Source organism: Scomber japonicus, chromosome 20, assembly GCF_027409825.1.
Source record: "Scomber japonicus isolate fScoJap1 chromosome 20, fScoJap1.pri, whole genome shotgun sequence".
NCBI classification, from domain to species: domain Eukaryota; kingdom Metazoa; phylum Chordata; class Actinopteri; order Scombriformes; family Scombridae; genus Scomber; species Scomber japonicus.
The window spans coordinates 11376374-11388873 of NC_070597.1; the positions used below are offsets into that span (position 1 = coordinate 11376374).

At 37.6% G+C, this 12500-nt stretch overlaps 1 protein-coding gene across 1 annotated transcript; it reads left to right on the plus strand.

Moving 5' to 3' along the window:
* The first annotated feature begins 1229 nt into the window (after window positions 1-1229).
* Window positions 1230-9679, plus strand: oat (ornithine aminotransferase). The gene is made up of 10 exons (XM_053341506.1): window positions 1230-1365; window positions 4277-4508; window positions 4663-4887; window positions 4986-5081; window positions 5342-5469; window positions 6202-6324; window positions 7546-7674; window positions 7835-7948; window positions 8113-8257; window positions 8678-9679. The coding sequence occupies exons 2-10, from the start codon at window positions 4295-4297 to the stop codon at window positions 8836-8838; spliced, it is 1335 nt and encodes a 444-aa protein (XP_053197481.1). The 5' UTR covers window positions 1230-1365; window positions 4277-4294; the 3' UTR covers window positions 8839-9679.
* The last annotated feature ends 2821 nt before the right edge of the window (window positions 9680-12500 follow it).

Sequence of the window (12500 nt, forward strand, 5' to 3'; positions counted from 1 at the left end):
GCAGTTTAATGAGCTTGCTTTTTTCCAATACAACTCACACTCGACCATAGACTGTATATAAGAAACTCGACTCGAGTTATGAAACTGATGACCAGGGTTGGGATGGTTACTTTGGAAATGTAATAGGTTACAGTTTACGTTACCCAATTTAAAATGTAATAAATAATGTAACTATTTAGATTACTTCATCAGAGTAATGTTACTTATTACATTTGGTTACTTTTTGATTACTTTGATCACTCTAATTTGTGTAATTTGTCTAAATTGGTGTAGCCTACCCATTAAGCCCACCAAAATCTAAGTTATGGTGTTTATCATGGATATTGACATGATAAGGGAGATAAAGATATTTTATTTAAAAAGTCAAAAGTCTGGCATGGGATTAATATGTACTGTGACACCATTTAAGCCCTGTCATGATTTATTTCCTTTTTTACAAAAACTGATTTTAAGGAATGAAAACAGCAATGTAGCCTATGTATTAAATGAGGAAAAAACTCTCAAAAAACCCTAAAAAAAAAATCTTCAGATGTAACCCCCTTTGTAATCATCAACATTTTCATAAGTAGCTGCAATTTAATTTAATTTAACTGGAATACAGTTACATTTATTGACAAATAATAGAATAACAGTGTGACTGATGCCCAGACAGTGGCTGTTTATATTATAATGATTTGTGCTTGTGTATGACTGACAATGGTATTTAAAAGGATGATTTGGAGATCGATGGTTTTGTGTTAAAGTGTGTCTCAAACAATGTCCCCCTCCTGTTTGCAATATGTTCCCAGTTACCCTATGGTTACACCACATCCGCGGTTGCAATAGTTTTATTCCTAGGATGGCGAAGTCACGACCCGCCGTACTCTGCCTCTGATTGGCTCACCCTTATATACTTACTCTAAAATTTAACCAATCTCACTCCTCATGCGTAAAACGTAACCGGGAAGGCAACGAGTACTAGCCAATCAGAGGCAGAGTAGGGCGGGACATGACTTTGCCATCCTAGGATATAAATTAGGATTAGTTTATTGTTGTAATTTGGTGCAGCGGAGATAATTGATTTGGGTCAGATGAAGCACCTCAGGAGACGACTGGACGATGTTAGCGGTAAGGCTTGGGTGCAATGTTTAAGCTATGGGGAAACAACGTGGGAGCTGATATCGATCAAACACCTGTAATCGACTGAAAAGTTGCAACATAGAGGAGGCGTGTCCTCTCTGACGCACACACGCAGGAAACCAGTCGCCACGCCTGCTGCCTGTCTGACACATCAAATACGCACCGGATCCTTGTTTCTTAAACATCGGACAGCACCGGCATCACCTACGTCTCAAGAGGCTTTTCACTGCACTTCACTTCTTTCTGGTAATGTCCCACTTTCCTTTATGTCTCTTCTTTCCCTTTCGTAAAGGTTTACGCGATAAGTAGCTGATAGTTGTTGTTTTTTTAAAGAAAAGAAAAACCTGACATAAAGGAGCTGCTAATGATAGCTAGCCGGCGGGTAGGTATCAACTAAAAGAAGCGACGTATTACATCGATTGAGTAAGAAGAGCTAAGCTGATGCTGGTGATAGGTGATACTATGACAATTAACTATTGAACTACACCGTATTAGACTTCCATAGAGATGTACTTGGCAGTGCGCATCACCTGATAGTTCATACTTTTGGGCTTTATTTAGCTCTTGACCGCAGTGTTGGGGGGTGTGCCATGGAGGCAGCTCCTCACCAACCTATCATCTCTCGGGGGCAAGTTTAATGGTGACAATGAGTGACAAGTCAGTGGCTCATGACACACTGTCCTTGATGTAACCCAGTCCAGGTGCTCTCTGTTTGCCTTGTGTGTTCATTTACTGGCCAAGATTATTGATTATTTCCAGCCAAGTACTGGATATCTCATCTTCTTTTCCATTTACCAAGCTTGGTCAATATATTTGAAAAACTACTGTACTTTTTATTTTGTAAACGATGTCATGTTTTTTTTTGTTGTTATTGGGTAGTAAGTGTTATTTCCTAATTGCTTATGCCTTATAATGTATGGAAAATGGCTTTTATTCCCCTCAGACTTTGCTTTTGTCACCCATATCCAGCTTGCATGTTTTCACATTAAGTCAACATATGAGTCAAAATTAACATACAAAATTATACAAAAGTGACCACAAAAGATTAAGAAGTTAGTAGTTGTTGTTTTTTTTGTTTTTTAAGATTATACTGCATACCACTTTCATGAATCAGCCTCCTCCTATCTGTTGAGTCATAGGTTGTTTTTCTGACTTCTTGTTATGTATGTGCCACAGCCCTAGTCACATAAACTAAATAATAACACATTTCTATACATTTTAGACACAAGGAATTAGGAAATAACACTTACTAGTAGGGCTGGACGTTTGGGGCCGATGTTGATACTGATATTAGGGAGTAAAAACTGATTTGATTATTATTGATTATATTGGTCAATAATCTTATATTTACAGAATATATACAAATTCCCTTTTTTTTGGAATGAGCCCCTTAATGTGGTTATCAAACAATTGTGACAAAGATATGTAATGGAGGAGTGATATTTTACAGCTTAATAATAGACTTAATTATATAAAATGACTGCAGTGCACTGAAACAGAAAACTTCACTGGGAATTTAATAATTATAAATTACTATAAATTAAAAAAACAGAACAAAAAAACCCATATGTACATATATTTTAACTTGAATTAAGAAAAAGATCACATATACATACATGCATACTTGCATAATGTAGACAGATGCTGGAGGTGGAACTAGTTCCGTCAGCTAGTTTAGTCCAGTGGTTTGCAACCTGGGGGTGGGGCCCCTTCAAAGGGTCAACAGATAAATCTGAGGGGTCATGAGATGATTAATGGGGGAGGAAAGAAGAAAATAGTTCTAATATACAAATCTCTTTTTTAGTATTTGGAATTTTTCTCTAATCTTTGATTTTTGGTGAAATATTGCATTATTTGAACATTCATTGAAATGAAACCATGTGAGAAGTGTAGAGGGAAAAATCACTATTTGGTGAAGCTGTTAACTCATAGACATCTGAAATGTGACCCACACTACACACTGCTTTTTGTAAGACGTCAAAAACCAAAGCGGTTGGAAACCACTGGTTTAATCTTTACCAATGTGTTGCATTTTAAAAGCTTGTTATATTACCCATTGTGTCAAATCTTCACCTGAAAGTAACAAAAGTTGTTAAATAAATGTAGTGGAGTAGAAGGAACATAATATGCTTCTGAAAAGTAGTGGAGTGGAAGTTTTGAAGTAGCATACAATGGAAATACTCTAGGAAAGTACAAGTACCTCAACATTTAGTTTGTAGTAAATGTACTTAGTTACTTTCCACCACTGGCAATAGATTCTGTAAATGATCAGCAGGACCAAGAAAAGTAGTATATGTTACACTAGTGAGCCTATTATTGCAACCAGATAGAAAAGTCTGGATCATCACAGATGAGTTGCTATGCTGCTGTGGGATTATCTTTTGTTAACCCCCACCCAGCCAAGGTCTGCTCATCTATTGTGTGGAGTGTTGGAGAGTGAAAGGGAAGCGATGTTCAGCAGACCTGTAAAGCCTGCAGGCTCTGTGGAATCACACATAGCAGTGTGCTAGTTTATGAGGCTTGAACTGTGTATCTATAGTGAGGTTTGTCTTTTCTTTTAGGGGTATTTCTTTGTTTTATATTGTGGTATGTTGGGCTAACAGCATCCCTATCAATCATAAGAACAGGATTAATATATTTATTCTTTAAAATGGTTTAATAGTTACTTTGTTCTTCTTGTCATGGTAGTATACTTTTCACATGTTGATTACTTTGGCCTGAGGATCAATCCTGTAGAAGAACAATATAAACACAGCAGATCTTTTGGTCAGGTAAAACGGGTACAACAAGACTTACAAACAAATACATACAAATTGACAAGACAGACTTGAACAAACAGTCTTACAAACAGACTTATACTAACTTTAAAACCCCTCTCAGTCTGCTATTGCCTCAGAGACAGTTGCAAAAAGCTGCAGCAGTGTAGAAATATGAAATGAAATAATATAATATCTAATATAAGTTTGTCTTGTTGTTGCAGCCAAACTCATTCAAAAATTCAAAGAACTCTTCATTTCACTGTAAGAACATTTAAATGTAAAAATGTGCCAGGTCTGAATGTCAGAAGGTCATTTGGATGTAACCCCAATAAATATTTCTTGAGCAGTCTTTGGAACTTGACAAAATGACTTATTTTTTGTGTCTTCGTGCCATACAGTCGTAACAACACACAACCATGAAAGGAATGATTCTCCAGCTCAGCCGCAGTCTGAGGTGTACTACTCCCCTTCTCCATCGTGGCGTCCACTCTGGCACACGCCCCGCCTCCACCGCCGCCTCCAAACTGCGTACCGATCGCCAGCTCACCTCTGAGGAAATCTACACCCGCGAGGACAAGTATGGAGCGCACAACTACCATCCCCTGCCTGTGGCACTGGAAAGGGGGGAGGGTGAGTTCAGAGTGTCAAATGACTACTAAAAATAATATTCTGGTTAACAGATATGTATTACGTGTTCTATTTTCCCCTTTAATCTGCATTAATTCCTTTTGAAAATGGAACAATAAACTCATGAATTATTGCTTTCTGTCTTTCTTTACTCCAGGCATCTACGTGTGGGACGTGGAAGGTAACCGGTATTATGACTTCCTGAGCGCTTACAGTGCAGTAAACCAGGGCCACTGTCACCCTAAAATCTTAGCTGCGCTCAATGCCCAGGCCTCCAAACTCACCCTGACCTCCAGAGCATTCTACAATGATGTGCTGGGAGCTTATGAGGAGTACATCACCAGGATGTTTGGCTATGACAAAGTTTTACCCATGAATACAGGTAAGGAAAACACCTGATTAAAACAGTACGAAACTTCTTCAGAGGTTATCATTAGAATAAATGTTGATATGTATGTTTTTGTTTTTTTTTGCAATAAGGTGTTGAAGGTGGTGAGACTGCCTGCAAGCTCGCCCGTAAGTGGGCTTACAATGTAAAGGGTGTTCCCAAAAACAAAGCCAAAATCATTTTTGCAGGTAAGAATCCTTTTTGTATGTTTGTAAAAGACTACAGCAGATTTTTTGGAGTTTGCCCCATTCGTCATCTTGAAATGTCTCCTCTCCATGACATTTCAATAACTCGCATGCATGCCAATCCTCTTTTACTAATGTAGGATAAGGTGACCAATGGGCCAAACTCCAGTTAAGTTCTTCTTACACAATAAGTCACAGGTTTGCTTAGTTGTATGTTGTGAAACCAATATAATCATTGTACAACATTTACTCTTGTTGATTAGATGGTAACTTCTGGGGCCGCACCATGGCAGCCATCTCCAGCTCCACTGACCCCAGTAGTTATGAAGGTTTTGGTCCCTTCATGCCGGGCTTCGAGCTTATCCCATACAACAATATTCCTGCACTGGAGGTACAGTTTTTTTTTTTTTTTTTGTTATCATCTTTGTTTTCAGTTTTTTCCATTGTAGAGAGACATTACATTTCTGAGCGTTATAAGCGTAAGTGTCTTGTTAAATGTCAAAATTATAGGGAGATGTTTATGTTTCAGGCCCTAAATTTGCCAGACTTTAGGGTTATTTTATACAGAAACATGCTGTTTGTGAAGGCACTCCAGGTACTAATTTTGGTCTCATCAAGATTCATGGTTAACTTTATTACTGGGCTTGTAGAGAAACACGTCAGCGGCAGCTCATCATACTTAACATTCTGTTTTAATGTGCTGGTAGAAGGATCCAGCATGCAGGACCTCAGAGTCTGCTGCTAAATTACATTGTAATCATCGCAGTGTTTTTCCTGGCAAGATTAACCTGGAGGACAAACAAAAATCCATCAGCTGTGATGGAAGCTACATTCTATATGTATACAAGTATTTTGCACCCACATAGTTGAAGAGATCATTGTGTTCTTAGTGTTCTTAAGTTTGAACATTGTGTTTATTTTGTAACATCCTCCACAACTAGCTTATTTTCTATGAAGATAGGCCTGAATGACTGATTCATGTGTCTGCTGATACTGTAAGGTTATCTTGGAAACTTTTCTGAGTAAACACAAGAACCTAATGATTGACTGAAGCATCGACAGGGTTATCTTGGATACAGATAAAAATGTCTGACTTGTATTTATTTTTCCTTATTTGTTCCAGAAAGCCCTTCAAGACCCAAATGTTGCAGCATTCATGGTGGAGCCCATCCAGGGGGAGGCTGGTGTGGTGGTCCCTGACCAGGGTTACCTGACCAAAGTCAGAGAACTTTGCACCAAATACAATGTGAGTTTTGATGAATACACAAAGTAAGAAATACCATGTATAGGCTTGGTATTTACTTTTTCATACCTTCATACCTTCCTGACATTTCTCTGAGATACAGTATACAGTCTTTGGTGGTATGGTACTAAAAGTCATTGTAGCAGGTATGGCATTGTCTAGCCTAAAATGCTATGCATCTCCACTGACACTTGTTGCTGGTGGCAGGCTGATAGTTGAATAAAATAATTTGGCTAGTAAACTGCTTTTATAGTTGGAAGAAATCATCTGGCATTTGGGACTAAACCCAAAATACAGCATCTCTGTCAGTTTGATAGAAAGAGGAGTATCTGTATTTTTTGAAAATCATGCCTTTGGGATTTCTTAATTATTTCTTATTACACTGTAATAGCATACCGCCCATGCCTTATCATGACTCTGATTGTTCTTCTAACTGAAGTATAGTCTGCTTTGTAATAACATATTGTATTTGGCATCATTTCCACTAACCAACATTTCTGACATTTTTCCCATGTAAAGACATGAATGTAGAAGTAGAAGTCAAAAAGCCAGCAGGCTGATGTCATCAAATAGCCAACAGCTTAAGGAAAACAAGTAAAGTGTGCTTTTAGGATTGTGTGAGAAGAAACATAGAAAGTGTAGTGAGACTATACTGAATATAAACCTGTCATGCGTCAACACCAAAGTGCAGTGAGATAAAACTGCAACAATTTGAAAATCATTGAAAATCCCAGTATGGAGCTGCACAACAGATCAATCTCAAAACAAGCCATTGTTCTACTATCTATGTCTATCTATGTTGTCAGAGTACAAATGTACCTTCCCCATGTACGTGGCTCTTTTTAACCCCAAAACAGTACGTGCTTTAATGTTACTAAGCAGTGCAAAAAATGATTACACAGAACACAGTTTATTTTTAGCTATTTATACGTTTTCTTATCTAGTAGGAAGGGCATTTTTTCATCTTTTACTTATCAAGGCTAGTGTGACTGAGAAATGGCACCCTCTTTTTTATTTCATTGTATTTATTTTCTTGCTGGAAGATCTCTCCTCCAACAGAACGTGACCATGTTTACTTACAACAAGCACAGTAATTAACTTGGCACAGCTGTGAATGTGTGGAGGCCATAAAAAACTTTGAGCTGTAGTCACCACGACTGTAGCTTAACCAATATGTTTCAGGGATAATGAGATTACTACCGCAAACTGTATTTTCTTTTGTAGGTGTTGTGGATTGCTGATGAGGTGCAGACAGGTTTGGCAAGGACTGGCCGGCGGCTGGCTGTGGACCATGAGAATGCACGTCCAGATGTGGTGATTCTGGGCAAGGCTCTTTCTGGAGGAGTTTATCCTGTAAGCACCTTTTTTATAATCTGCTCTCACTTCATATCAGTTTATAGATTTGTTTTGTAAACTTTATGGACTTTTGTTCAGTTTTGTTGTACAAGAATATTGATCATAGTAGTTATACAACCTTTATGTTCTCTTTAAACTGTCATTTTTTGTGTCTCAGGTATCTGCAGTGCTGTGTGATGATGAGATAATGCTGACCATTAAACCTGGTGAACATGGGTCCACATATGGAGGTAACCCAGTGGCCTGTCGGGTTGCTATCGCTGCACTGCAGGTCAGTTTTTTTGTGTTTTGTTTACTCTTTAAGAACTCATTACTTTTATCCTAAAGCATCATACAGCTACCTACAAGGACAATTTCACATCAGAAGAAAAATATGCATGTTACTTTAGTCAAAAATGTCATATATTCTCTTAAAAACCCCTGTTCATATTGCAGGTGTTGGAGGATGAGAAGCTGGCAGAGAATGCTGATAGAATGGGGCAGCTGCTGCGAAGCGAGCTGAGAAAGCTGCCCAAAGACATTGTGACCACAGTGAGAGGGAAAGGCCTCCTCAACGCAATCGTCATCAAAGAGACCAAAGGTACAGTGTTTGTTTGTGGAACTAAAAAGCTTCAATCTGGGTAAATTTTTATTTTACCCAAGTGCATTCATCAGGGTACAAAATAAATCTAAGTCCACATTAATCGACCCTAAAACACACAATTTAATTATTTCATCCAGTTAAGTCATTATCAGATGACCCATTTCTGTGCTGGAATATCTCACTTTTAAATTTTTTTTTTTTTTTTTTTTTTTTTTTTGAGACAGAATTGTTTCATTTGCATTTAAATCAGTGAGGGGAACATTTCCCAGCTATTCAGTTTAAGGACAGGCTGGATATTTCCTTTTATGGTGCCGTCACAATTATTAGCTTGTTCTACATATGCTATAAGATTCTTTTAAAGATGAATGAAGAGTAATAAAATAAAATCTGACATATACTAACATAATCTCTCCCCAGGCTACGATGCCTGGAAGGTGTGCCTGCGTCTTCGTGACAATGGACTGCTGGCCAAACCCACCCATGGTGACATCATCCGCCTGGCCCCTCCCCTCGTCATCAACGAGGACGAGCTACACGAATGCGTTGATATCATCCAGAGAACCATCATGTCCTTCTAAACTACAATTCAACAGTTCAGCAACACACAGATTACCTTCAACTGCTAATCCACATCGGCTGGAGCTATGGCCTATTGAAACATCACTCTAAATATGTATTAGTTGTTTCTATTTTACTTTTATTTTTTCAATCTTTGAAAGGGAGGGACATTACTGTAGAAATACAGTATACAGAGACTGTATGGAGAGTGCTTCTGTGAGGCTACATTTAACAATTTTGTACTGCTGTAAAGGAAAAGGTTCTGTTAGACTGCCTCAGGAAAGACTGCAACTACAGTAGAGGTTTATTTTAAGTGTTTTGAATTTGTATTGTACGATTAATTGCATAATTCATCTATTTAGATGAATTTCCGAGTGGTTAATTTAAGTTTTCAGTGGTAATGAGTGATGTAAATAATGAACGTACTGTCTTAAACGAAACCTTTTTTAATTTTCAAAAAGGATAAATGGTTTTACCAGTGAAGGGTTCAATCTGAGTTAACAAAGGCTTTGTTTTGTTGATCTCAACAGAGGCATACGCTTTTAAATCTGACTTGACTATTATACAAGACGAAGGGATATCCAACTTGCTGAAGTGAAATCTTGTCTACAGTACTCAATGTAACGGTTTCTGAGTATTGTATAGTTTATAGTTTATAGTTTACATTTTAATAGACAGTGAATCCCGCTAAGCTACTGATGCCTACTAAGATAAACCTTATGAATCCGGTAAAATCCGGTCTTGTTACACAAAAATGTTACACAACAGCTAGTCTGGATATATTTCAATCTCAAGAGCAGACTTAGCACACAGTCTTGAATTGTATATGAAATTCCAGGTCTTGAAATTGTTTATTTTCAATTATAATTGCACTTTCTACCAAAAGTTCAAGTAGCTTTCATTATGAATAACGTTATGACCACATGTTGTTGTGGCTTCCTCATTTTCATTTCACATAAGTTACATGTTTTTCTGTGGAAGAAATATTTTCTAGAAACTGCTGAAATTAAACAAATAAGTCTTTGCTCTTTATACTCAATGAATTTGGCATATATGATTTCTGTAAAAGTTAATGAATGTTTGGGGGAATCCTGTTGGTAGCAAAGGCTGTTTGGTTTGAAGTATTTACAGTATCTGTACATTGTTTTATTGAGCTTTCTGATGAATGTTTTATCGATTATAAAACAATGTAAACTGTGTCTTTTTAAAGGCAATATCATCTTTATGTTGTTACATAATACATTGTTCTTCAAATAAATTATTGCAGTCTTATCTCCTTTGTCATTTTTCAAAACCAAACATGTTATTCTTGAAATTTCAGGAGGCAGGTTCACTGAAGTATTCATATAAGATCAGAATCAGAACAGATCTGTAAACCTGCTTTTCTTGAGACATGGAGGATGTTAACTGAGTAAAACCCAGAACATTTAAAGGGATGAAACAAGTTGCAAGAAATGCCTTTGTTTTCCTTTTACATCATTTACAAAGCATACAGATAATGTCCTATGTCACACTGTCAAATATTGTATATAGATCTCTGTGAAGAGCACATTGCAGTAGTCGAGTCTTGAGGAGATAAAAGTATCGACTAGTTTCTCTGCATATGATGGAGAGGGGTGGAGTTTAGAGATATTTTTGAGCTAGTAGAAACAGGTTTTGTCAGGTACTTATTAATTCAGACCACTGTTTTGCAATGGTTATATTAATACCACTAGATGGCGCTCTGCCCTTACTGAAATGAAAAAGATTGGTCAGTACCTAATCAAGTAGCACATACAGACAAATGTTGTCCAGGTGCTGGGTGCAAAGCTAAAAATAACAGCAATAAATAAGGGAATAAGATACTAACAATGGACTGCAGATGTTTGTGAAGACCTATACCAAACATTTAGGTATATAGTCCTAGAATAACAGAGCTAAACCTATGAGACACAACCCTAATGATCCATCCTTCAGCCTGTCTCACATTTCTCCAGACCAGCGGTACACTGGGACATCCACTGACAGAGATTTTACATATTTGACACTTGTCATACCCAAAAGACAAGCTATTCAATGGCTGACTGAATCAAGTATTGAGGCTAAAATCTCAAGCTAGTTGACCGAGACAAAGGCTTTCTGCCCCCTGAGTACTGACCTTCAGGCAGCACAAATCCTGCTGCTCACATTTCCCCAGTGGTCATTTTTCTTACATCTCAACCGCATGAACAGCAGCAGCCGCTCTAATTCTGCAGTGCATGACTGATAATATATGTTGGTATGTTAAACATGTAACCTTTATGTAATTTGATGTGAATTAAGAGTTTGTTGGCAAACCCTCATTGAATCATTGCTGTATAAAAAATAATTGCGAGATCAACAGACCCTGACAAGTTCTCATTAGTGAGCAATAATTAACCAACCACATGGTCTCCCATTTTCTCAATCCCTGTTTATTTAAAACTAGAAAAACAGTGTAGAAAATGTTGTAGAACAGGCAGCATGATCTTCATTTTGGAAAACACTTAAGAGGAGAAACATATTGCATGCTGTTAAAGATCAATAAAACGCACTCTAATTTGTTTAATGCTTTGCACTTTTATTGGCAGATTCCAGGCCAACTCTTCTTGAAAGGCTCTGCATTTTTGGGATGGGCAGGGGCTTGCTTCATTTATCTATTACAATAATTCACATTTTATAAGCTGATTTAATGTGATGTACATGTGAAACTGCATGTGAAGCATTTCAGTTCATATGTGAAATTATCTTTTTGACATGTTAAGCCTTGTATTCATGTGAAAAGGAAGAATACTATATGTCTTCTCTCTCATATGGTTCTTAAGATACACATAATTTCCAAATGTGAAAATTTATATTGGATATGTTTTTTTTATATGAGTTGTAACACTATTTAAACATATATTGTGACAGGTATTTACACATATATTTATATATGAAGATTAAGTATTTCAATATATTTTCCGAATATATTCACATTTTTCACATGATATGACTATATATTACATTTCTGTATAGGTTCATCTTCAAAGTTCAGTAAGTTGTTACAGTCAAACAAAGGTAGTGGTATAAAAAAGTAGTGCTTCCTCCTGAACTATAAAGAACTTGCCTATTCACATCTGAAACATTTAAGTTGGTTTTGTGGATAAGGTATGTTATCAGAATACTTTATATTGTCCCAAGTGGAATGATGTTTGGCATGACATTAATATTTTTTATACTCAAGAACAGTACAATACTTGAGAAAATGTACTACAAGCACTAACTTTCTCTAACCTTCAGGCCACGGTCCATTGATCAGATTCTTGTTTTATCAGTTGTGCTGCCAAAACAGGCCTCGTAGTTCAGGGCAAAAGTGCACACAACCGACAATCTAGGACAGGTCATTATTTCATATGAAGCGAAGCAGAGAGATGAGCCGAGGCCCGGAGTTTGCTTGTGAAATATGAGTGGAATCCAGCCTGGCAGGAGAAATGAGGGTTATCACCAGGTGACACAGAGCAATGTGCTTGTGTCCTGCGCCGGCTTTGATCCTACACTCTGTGGAGACCCGTATCCCACTCAGCCATGCTAGGGAGGCGTACTGTATTCCACAAATGAGCTCCAGTTTTGGCAGGGGAGTGACAGGCCACAGGCTCTGTGAGGATCTGGGAACGCTGAGGCCGAGGTCCAGGCTCCGGCAGGG

Excerpts from the sequence above, each read along its gene's own strand:
- oat (XM_053341506.1), top strand. The coding sequence starts at position 4,295 with ATGAAAGGAATGATTCTCCAGCTCAGCCGCAGTCTGAGGTGTACTACT. Across the intron at positions 5,470-6,201 it reads ACAATATTCCTGCACTGGAG|AAAGCCCTTCAAGACCCAAA; the intron begins GTACAGTTTTTT and ends TATTTGTTCCAG. Across the intron at positions 6,325-7,545 it reads AACTTTGCACCAAATACAAT|GTGTTGTGGATTGCTGATGA; the intron begins GTGAGTTTTGAT and ends TTTCTTTTGTAG.